The sequence below is a fragment of the Bison bison genome, unplaced genomic scaffold, assembly GCF_000754665.1.
Source record: "Bison bison bison isolate TAMUID 2011002044 unplaced genomic scaffold, Bison_UMD1.0 scf7180017864331, whole genome shotgun sequence".
NCBI classification, from domain to species: Eukaryota; Metazoa; Chordata; class Mammalia; order Artiodactyla; family Bovidae; genus Bison; species Bison bison.
In genome coordinates, this window is record NW_011494903.1 from 5,401,935 (window position 1) to 5,412,322 (window position 10,388).

Here is a 10,388-nt window from a genome sequence, read left to right on the forward strand (position 1 = left end):
GTGCCATTGTGTCTTTTGTGATATTATTGGCCATTTCAAGATACATTTGTTTGAGGAGACCAAATGAATGTAAATATTTAATACTAATTTAAGGAGTCATTCCTTACTGCCTTCCTTCTCACTGTAACAATCTTCGAGAGGAAAATGGTGGTATGTGGTAATCCACCTACCCCCTGAGTGTCTTTCTCTGTTTTCATTTATTTGCCATTTACTTAATCACATGATCCTTCCTCTTCTGTGGGCCTTTACTGAGTAAGATTAGCAGAAGTTGAAGGGAAGTCCTATAGGAGGAAATGTTTCTGAATCTGTAGATGGCTGAATGGGTGTCTTTTTCTTTACAGGAGAAGATTCACAAATCTCTGCCTGGATGCTGTTTGTGGTTATCTGGTCGAGCTCCAGTCTATGAGCTCCTCAGCAGCAGTACAAGCCATCACTGGAAACTTTAAATCTCTTCAGGCTAAACTAGAACGGCTACATTAATTATTGTAATGTATTTTCATCCCTGCGTTTTTAATCTGTAAAATAAAAACTCAGCTGGGTCCAGCTATCACATGCTCTAAATCTAAGAATTTAAGAACAATTTTAGTAGAAATGCATTTTTAATAAATGGCTGGTATCAGCAGAGTACATTTGCAGGTGAATTCTTTTTTACTACATAATACTATTTTGCTTTTTAATAATCAAGTTAAAAACAAATAAGATTATTTATGATTTTAACACAAGGATAAATAAGTAAAAAACTCTTGTTTTGAATTTATATGCTCATTGTCAAGTTAGTTCAAGTATCGAAACTTAAATAGGCTAGCTGAATAGGTCCAGTCCCGTAATAGTAGATTCTACAACAGTTCTTAAATAAGCAAATAAACAGTCTCTTTTTAAAAGTTTTTTAAATTTTTGGGTTCATCTTTGGAAAAAAATTTCTTCTAACTACTGATTTTTTCAGTTTCAATCCTTGTAGTACACACCTGGTTGTTTTTTCTGAGCAAGTGATAAACTTGTAATTAATGGTCTATGTCCTATCTCCCCTCCAGGGAGATGCTGTTTTCCCTCATCATCCACCTAACTCTTCTTTGTCGTGGGACTACTGATTCCTTTAAACTGGTGGTTCTCAAAGTGTGTGCACCAGACCAGCACATCAGCAGCATCTGGACATTTGTTAGAAATTCCGATTCTCCAGCCCAGCACTCTGTTTTAATGCCCTTCATGATGTTCCAGTACATGTCAGGTTGAGGACCACTGTGTTAGAAGATATAACCAGTTCAGGATGGAGCTTCCCATCTGATGCCTCCTCCCTTGCTCATCAGTAACCACAACACCTGAGGTTCACCCAAGACACGCCATATATGAAGCAAAACTGTTCATAATATAGTTCCTAATCTTCCAGCAGAATTAGGATGGCAAAACCAAGTGCCCAAAGTCATGGCAACAAAAGAGAAAAGTCTGGCGAGTGACCAGGACTCACAGAAAAACAAGAACATGGACTCCTTTCCTCTTACCTTTCGTTACCAGAGTAATGACCTTCTACCTGTTGTCACTAATGTATGTCTAACGGTTTTCCCATCTCCACAGTTATTCTCTTAGAATTTAGCTTCCTTTCTCCTATAGTCTCCTTATTTATAATATTTAATAGGATGTTAATACCTTCTTATTAGGCCCCACCACCTTTCATATTTTTCAGCTTTTCAGTTCCTTAAGTTTAGAAATGTATGTTCAGCATTTCTTTAGTATAATACATCTCACTTACTAGTGACTTGTTTGTTGAAAACCTCTCTGCTCTCATCTTATGTTTTGTAGTTGACTTCATCTCAGGGCTCACAGATTCCTCATTCTCTTCTCAGGGTACTTCCCTCCTCCATCTTTTTTCCTCTTATTCATGAGGGGGAAAATATGATAGGGATACAGTTGTATCAAGGAAATAAAGAGATAGAATACTGAATCTAAATGTCTTGAAAGGCATATGCTTTCCTTCCATTTTTTATCAGTTTTTTTTTTTTTCATTTAAATTCCCTTAATAATTTTTTTCAGAATATTTTTGAGTTTTCTGATAAATCATTTAAACTCTTGGAAGTTTTATTTTGCTTATCAGGAAAGTTTCCTCATAAGGAGGTTGAAGCCAAGTGATAAGACTTTTTTAAATCCCAAAATTTGTAAGAGCTCATGTAATCTATTTTTACTATTTTGTTGTTCTGCTTCACATATTAGTTAAAATACTATTGTTTTTACTCTTCTTCCTTTTGGATGAACATACCTACTGTATTATGTTAGAAATTAAACATTTATTTTAGAACTTAGCTATGGAAGAATAACTCTTTTTAAGATTAATCAAGGGGACTTCCCTGATCGTCCAGTGGTTAAGAAACCACCTGCCAATGCAGGGAATACTAGTTCAATCCCTGCTCCAGGAAGATCCCACATTGCACTGAGTAACTGAAGCACATGAGCCAAGAGCCCGTGCTCAGCAACAAGAGCCCATGCAGTGAGAAGCCTATGCACAATAAGAAAGAGTAGCCCCTTGTTTGCTGCAAATACAGAAAGCCCACACTCAGCAGTGAAGATCCAGTGCAGCCAAAAATTGTTGCTCTTCAGTTGCTCAGTCATGTCTGACTCTCTGCCACCCCATGGACCATAGCACACCAGGCTTCCCTGTCCACTGTCTTCTGGAGCTTGCTCAAACTCATGTCCATTGAGTTGGTGATGCTATCCAACCATCTCATCCTCTGTCATCCCCTTCTCCCACGTTCAGTCTTTACCAGCATCGGGGTCTTTTCCAGTGAGTCAGCTCTTTGTATTAGGTGGCCAAAGTATTGGAGCTTCAGCATCAGTCCTTTCAATGAATATTCAGGACTCTCAGAGTCTTCTCCAACACCACATTTCAAAAGCATCAATTCTTGAGCATTTAGCCTTCTTTATGGTCCAATTGTTACATCCACACATGACTACCAGAAAAACCATAGCTTTGACTATACAGACCTTTGTTAGCAAAGTAATGTCTCTGTTTTTTTAATACACTATCTAGGTTTGTTGGTTTTTCTTCCAAGGAGCAAGCGTCTTAATTTCATGGCTGCAATCACTATCTTCAGTGATTTTGGAGCCCAAGAAAATAAAATCTATCACAATTTTCAATGTTCTGCCATAAGGGTGGTGTCATGTGCATATCTGAGGTTACTTATATTTCTCCCAGCAATTTTGATTCCAGCTTGTGCTTTATCCATCCCAACATTTCACATGATGTACTCTGCATGTAAGTTAAATAAACAGGGTTACAATATATAGCCTTGATGTGCTCCTTTCCCAATTTACAACCAGTCCATTGTTCCATGTCCTGTTCTAACTTGTTTCTTGACCTGCTTACAGGTTTCTCAGCAGGCAGGTAAGGTTGTCTGGTATTCCAATCTCTTTTAAGAATTTTCCACAGTTTGTTGTGATCCACACAGTCAAAGACTTTAGCATAGTCAATGAAGCAGCAGTAGATGTTCTGGAATTCTTTTGCTTTTTCTATGATCCAACGGATGTTGGCAATTTGATCTCTGGTTCCTCTGCCTTTGCTATATCCGGCTTGAATAGCTGGAAATTCTCAGTTCACGTACTATTGAAGCCTAACTTGAAGGATCTTGAGCATAACCTTGCTAGTGTGTGAAATGAGTGCAGTTGTGCAATAGTTTAAACATTCTTTGGCATTGCTCTTCCTTGGGATTGGAATGAAAACTGACCTTTTCCAATCCTGTAACCACTGCTGAGTTTTCCAAATTTGTTGGCATATTGAGTGCATCAGTTTTGACAGCATCCTCTCTTAGGATTTGAAATAGCTCAGCTGGATTCCATCACCTCCATTAGCTTTATTCATATTGATGCTTCCAAAGGCCCACTTGACTTCACAATCCAGAATGTCTGGCTCTAAGTAGAGTGATCACACCATCATCGTAATCCGGGTCATTAAGATCTTTTTGTATAGTTCTGTGTTTTCTTACCACATCTTAATATATTCTGTTTCTGTTAGGTCCATACCATTTCTGTCTTTTATAAACAGATAATAACTAATAAATAAAAAATAGTAAATAGACAAAATAAATAGATAATAAATTTTAAACCTTAACCAGTTTGCCATGTGGAAGCCAGGACTATTGTATCATATCTCCAGCCCGCACCTGAGTGCCTGCCTTTGTAATGAACATTTCCATTGTATGACTGCTGAAGCTCCTCATTCAAAACATGAGTAAAGCACTCATTCCTCTCTCCCTGGCCCCTGCCTCCTCCTGTTCCTCTTTTCTACTTCAGTCTTTATCATCTAATGATTCAAGTCAGACATTCGGATCTCATCTTTAAATTCTTTCCCTTCCCTCCAAATCTAATTAGTCACCAATTTTTTTCCCCATATGGTATGTGGGATCTTAGTTCCCAGACCAGGGATCAAACCCACTCCCCCTGCAGTGGAAGCAAGGATTCTTAGCCACTGGACCTCCAAGGAAGTCCCAGTCACCAAATTCTAGGCAAATCTATTTATTTAATGAAATATCTCTTCAATTACCTCACTAGTTTAGGTTTTTAGAGTTTAATCAGGTATCCTATTTCATTAATACACATAACAATAGTCTATAGTTTTCCTCCCTCTCATTGGACACCTTCATTTTTCCCCCCACACTAAAGTCAGTTTTCAAGAATGTAAGCCTAAATATATTACACCCCTTCCTTTTCATTAAGAAAAAATTTCAGATTCCTGGTGTGACATGAGGATGCTACTGAAGTTTACAAAAGTAAAAATCAGAATCTCAAGTTCAGTTCAGTCACTCAGTCGTGTCCAACTCTGCGACTCCATGAACCGTGGCACACCAGGCCTCCCTGTCCATCACCAACTGCCGGAGTCCACCCTAATCCACATCCATTAAGTCGGTGATGCCATCCAACAATCTCATCCTCTGTCATCCCCTTTTCCTCCTGCCCCCAATCCCTTCCAGCATCAGGGTCTTTTCCAATGAGTCAGCTCTTCACATGAGGTGGCCAAAGTATTGGAGTTTGAGCTTCAGCATCAGTCCTTCCAATGAACACCCAGGACTGATCTCCTTTAGGATGGACTGGTTGGATCTCCTTGCAGTCCAAGGGACTCTCAAGAGTCTTCTCTAACACCACAGTTCAAAAGCATCAATTCTTCAGCACTCAGCTTTCTTTATAGTCCAACTCTCATATCCATACATGACCACTGGAAAAACCATAGCCTTGACTAGACAGACCTTTGTTGTCAAAGTAATGTCTCTGCTTTTTAATATGCTGTCTAGGTTGGTCTAGTTTTTCTTCCAAGGAGCAAGCATCTTTTAATTTCATGGCTGCAGTCACCATCTGCAGTGATTTTGGAGCCCAGAAAAATAAAGTCAGCCACTGTTTCCACTGTTTCCCCATCTATTTGCCATGAAGTAATGGGACTGGATGCCATGATCTTAGTTTTCTGAATGTTGAGCTTTAAGCCAACTTTTTCACTCTCCTCTTTGACTTTCATCAAGAGGCTCTTTAGTTCTTCACTTTCTGCCATAAGGGTGGTGTCATCTGCATATCTGAGGTTATTGATATTTCTCCTAGCAATCTTGATTCCAGCTTGTGTTTCCTCCAGCCCAGGGTTTCTCATGATGTACTCTGCATATAAGTTAAATAAACAGGATGACGATATACAGCCTTAACGTACTCCTTTCCCTATTTGGAACCAGTCTGTTGAATCTCAAGTTAGTTTAAGCAAAAGCAGAATTTATTGCCCTTCAAAACTAAGAAGTCCAAATAATAGAGAAGCCTCCACATGGCTAGATCCAGAACTTCAGTATTTTCAGGGCTTTCTCTAGGTTGGTTCTGTCCTCCTTTGAATTTACTTTTTGTCTCCTGCAGTTTGCTCCATAAGTCCTGGGAGAGTGCAGGCAGCGTCAAGTTTCTTCATTTTTGTTTGCTCTAACCCAGAGGTAAATTCAACAGACAAGTCCCAGGAAGGGCACTGATTAACCCAGCTTCAGTTACAGACTCAGTTGTGGGGTGCAGAATCACTCTCCAAACAATACAGAAGAGGAAGGAAGTGCTTCCCAAAAAAACTGCATGTTGGGCACACCTCAGTCCACCGTTTCTGTCCACCTACCTTACCACTAAGCTCCTTGTGCTTTGATGAAAACTCTAAACCCATAGATCCAAGAAACTCAGTGAACCCAGAGCAGGAAAGACACAAAATCATACCAAAGCATGACATCAACAAATTCTCAGCAAACTAGGAACTAAAAGAACTTCCTCAGCCTGATAAAAGGTATCTGTGAAAAATGTACAGCTAAAATTGTACTTAATGGTGGAAGACTAAACACTCTCCTTAAAGTTAAAAATAAGACGGTTTCTCTTCAACGAAGATTGGAGGTCCTGATCAGTGCAATTTGGCAAGAGAAATAAAAGACATTCAAATTGGAAAAGCAGAAACAGAGTTATTCAGAACATAATTACATAGAAGATCCTAAAGAATATACAGAAAATAGTAGAACTATTAAACACAACAAATTGCTAGAACTAGTAAGTTTAGCAAGATCACAGGATATAAGGTCAATGTATGTAATCCAATTCCAGGGCTTCCTTAGTGGCTCAGTGGTAAAGGATCTGCCTGCCAATGCAGGAGACATGGGTTCTCTCCCTGGTCCAGGAAGATCCCACATGCCATGGAGCAACCAAGCCTGTGAGCTGAGACTATTGAGCCTGTGCTCTAGAGCTTGGGAGCTGCAACTACTGAAGTCTGCAACCCCAGAGCAAAAAGAAGCCACTGCAATGAGAAGTCTGTGCACCCCAACTGGAGAGAAGCCCCCACTCTCCACAGCTAGAGAAAAATCTGCAGCAATGAAGATTCAGCACAGTCAATGAATATATAAATACATAAAATTTTTAAAAAACTGCATTCCAATATACTAGCAGCAAGTCAAAAACTTCTAAATACTCATTTAAAATAACATTAAAAACCATAGAATAAGATTAATTTTAACTATATATAAGACCTATACATTGGAAACTGAGATAGTCGTGGAAGAAAGTAAATGAGAAATATGCAACACTTGTGGATTGGAAGAATAAACAGGAATATTAACCATGAATTCTCATTAAATGTATACATGAGTCAGTGAATTGCCAACCAGATTTACAGCACACTTGTAGAAATTTACAAGCTGATTCTAAAATTTATATGGAAATCAGAGGTCCTGGGATAGTGAAAACAGATTTGAAAAGATAAAATCTGAGAATACTGATTTCAAGCTTTTGGTATAAAGCTACTGTAATTATGATAATGTGGCATTGGTATATCAATAGAACAAAAGGGCACAGAAATAGATGCACACGTATATGGACAATGCATCTTCAACCAGGTGCCAAGGTAATTCAGTAGGAGAAAGAATAGTCTTTTCAATAAGTGGCGCTAGAACCATGGACTATCTGGTAGTGGTGGTTTAGTTGCTAAGTCGTGTTCAACTCTTGTGACTCCATAGACTATAGCCCGCCAGGCTGCTTTCTCCATGGGATTTCCCAGGCAAGAATACTGGAGTGGGTTGCCATTTTTTCTTCCAGGGGATTTTCCTGACCCAGGGATCAAACACTGGGAGCTGCAAAAACTGAGCCCTCAGGTCACAACTGCTGCAGCCTGTCACCCTAAAGCTTGTGCTCAGCAACAAGAGAAGCCACTGCAAGGAATAGCCCACGCTCTCCACAACTAGAAGCCCATGCAGCAACGGAGATCCAGTGCAGCCAAAATAAATAATTTTTAAAAAATCAAATATCCATTGTTTTCACATATTGTCACACTTAAAGTTTTTGTCAGTGTATTTGTTCTCCTGTATAATTCATATCCTGAAAGAAAAGGACTAGAGTCCATCCCTCTTAACACCATTTTTAGTGAACAAAATAATTCAGATGCCAGCAATTACAAAATACACCCAAAAATGCTATAAACTTTATAATGTAAAAGGATAAATATAAGTAAAAATCTCAAAATGTTTCCATACGAAGGCAACATGATTACATATCTTAAAAAACCAAGTGAATCACAAAACAATTTGAAAAAAAAATTTTTACAAGAAAATAGGATGGCTAGTAACTGCTGCTGCTGCTGCTAAGTCGCTTCAGTCGTGTCCGACTCTGTGCGACCCCATTGACAGAAGCCCACCAGGCTCCCCCATCCCTGGGATTCTCCAGGCAAGAACACTGGAGTGGGTTGCCATTTCCTTCTCCTGGCTAGTAACATAGCAGGCTAAATTGACCATAGTGTATTTTCACACTCCAGTAATAAAAATCAGAGTTTGTAATAAGAGGAATCACATGCCTAATGATGAGAAATATTAAATATTTCATTTAGTTTCAAGTGCCATCAATTAACCATTTTTTCATTACTACCAAGAAAAAAAATGTTGCCAATTAAACTGACATAATGGACTCATCACTTAGAATTTTTATTTTATATTTATTGAAAGATATATTTAGATTTTAAAGATAGAGTTTTGTATCATTTTTGCTCATTCATGAAAATAAAGCAGAAGCTAAATAAATTGGTTAAGGTCTTCCTCACATGATTTTACACTGATAGACCAACGTTTTGGACAGGGAAGGGTTTTTTTTAATTATTGAAATATAGTTGATTTATAATGTGTTACTTTCAGGTGTACTGCAAAGTCATTCAGTTATCCATATATGTATATATTCCTTTTTAGATTCTTTTTCATTATCAGATCAATTCTTATGAATTATTTTTGGACTCACTGATGGGATATGCAATCCGCCAGGATCCTTTATGTCCCACACCTTTGCAGGATATGCCAAGAATGTAAAACCCAGACTGCTCTTACCACCCATTTCTGAGGAGTTTTGCAGAGGTAACATCCCAAACAATGAGCTAGTCCACTTGGCACTCACAATAAAAGTGAGAAACCGCCCAGCTCAATGTTCCTCACCTATATCCAAAAATAAAAAATAAAAAAACCCCTTCATCCACCTAGGCACCTGTGCTGCTGGTGTGGGAACTGAGTCACAGGGAACCTCATAAACATCATACTAACACTCTGCCTACTGCTTTTGCCTTAAGAAAAAAAGTCCTTTTCTCTAACTGCAGGCGTCTGATGTTTTCTCTCAAGACCATGAAACAGTAACAGAAGAGTTTGTTAGCTTGTGAGTAAGCTAAAATTCCAATCTTCACAAACCCTGAAAATATCAATTTATGTCCATAAAAATGTTGGTGATGACGTATTTCTTAAAAGTGTTCTACATTATATTCAGGGCTCCTGTGACCTCAATCTAGATGAGGGGAGGTGGACTTATGGAAAAGACACTTCTTCACCCTTATGATAAATTCATCAGAAGAATTGTTCTCCTTCTCAGGGTGATTGTGGCTTGCCTGTCTTAAGTCAGGGCTTCCCTTGTGGCTCAGCTGGTAAAGAATCCACCTGCAATGCGGGAGACCTGGGTTTGATCCCTGGGTTGGGAAGGTCCCCTGGAGAAGGGGAAGGCTACCCACTCCAGTATTCTGGCATGGAGAATTCCATGGACAGCCCATGGGGTCTCAAAGACTGGGACACGACTGAGCGACTTTCACTTTTGTCTTAAGTCATTGGTGTGCTGGGGCCCCTGGGACTGGGTTTTGAGAGCTGACTGTTAAATTTTCAGGGAATTTTTGAGCTGATTGATGAAAACATCATGATTGGAAAACATTGTGGTGAGAAAATGCACCACAGAAACTGGCAAATACTGTAAATCATGGTATCTCTTCTATCTTGTAAAGCAGGTTGTCAAATATTTACCTGTCTCCACTGCTTTAAGTCCTATCTGGCCGATTAGTTAGCTGGGGATAGTACAACATGAGAGGACAGTGTTACATACTATTAATGGACAGGGTTATGTACTATTAATGAGCTGCTGAGATTCACCTCTGAGTGTGTAGGACAGCAGTTGTGAAAGAGTCTGCTGAGCTAGCACCCAATACCTTGTGTGTAGGCTCTGAAACAGGAGCTTACTTTACATCCCCTGGATATGTCCTACAATTATTCCATATGATGTATCTAAAATCATAATCTTTCTTCACTTCTCTATCACAAACCTCAGTTCAGTTCAGTCGCTCAGTCGTGTCTGACTCTTTGCGACCCCATGAATCGCAGCACGCCAGGCCTCCCTGTCCATCACCAACTCCCAGAGTTCACTCAGACTCCCGTCCATCGAGTCAGTGATGCCATCCAGCCATCTCATCCTCTGTCGTCCCCTTCCCCTCCTGCCCCCAATCCCTCCCAGCATCAGAGTCTTTTCCAATGATTCAGCTCTTCGCATGAGATGGCCAAAGTACTGGAGTTTCAGCGTTAGCATCATTCCTTCCAAAGAAATCCCAGGGCTGATCTCTTCAGAATGGACTGGTTGGA

General features: G+C 39.5%; 1 protein-coding gene across 1 annotated transcript in view; it reads left to right on the top strand.

Moving 5' to 3' along the window:
- Positions 1-931, top strand: part of NUP155 (nucleoporin 155kDa) — a 49,963-nt gene extending 49,032 nt beyond the window's left edge. Inside the window, exon 35 of the mRNA XM_010853761.1 lies at positions 342-931. Within this exon, the coding sequence (XP_010852063.1) occupies positions 342-480 (139 nt within the window). The 3' untranslated portion in view covers positions 481-931. The remainder of the gene's footprint in view (positions 1-341) is intronic.
- Positions 932-10,388: the final 9,457 nt, after the last annotated feature.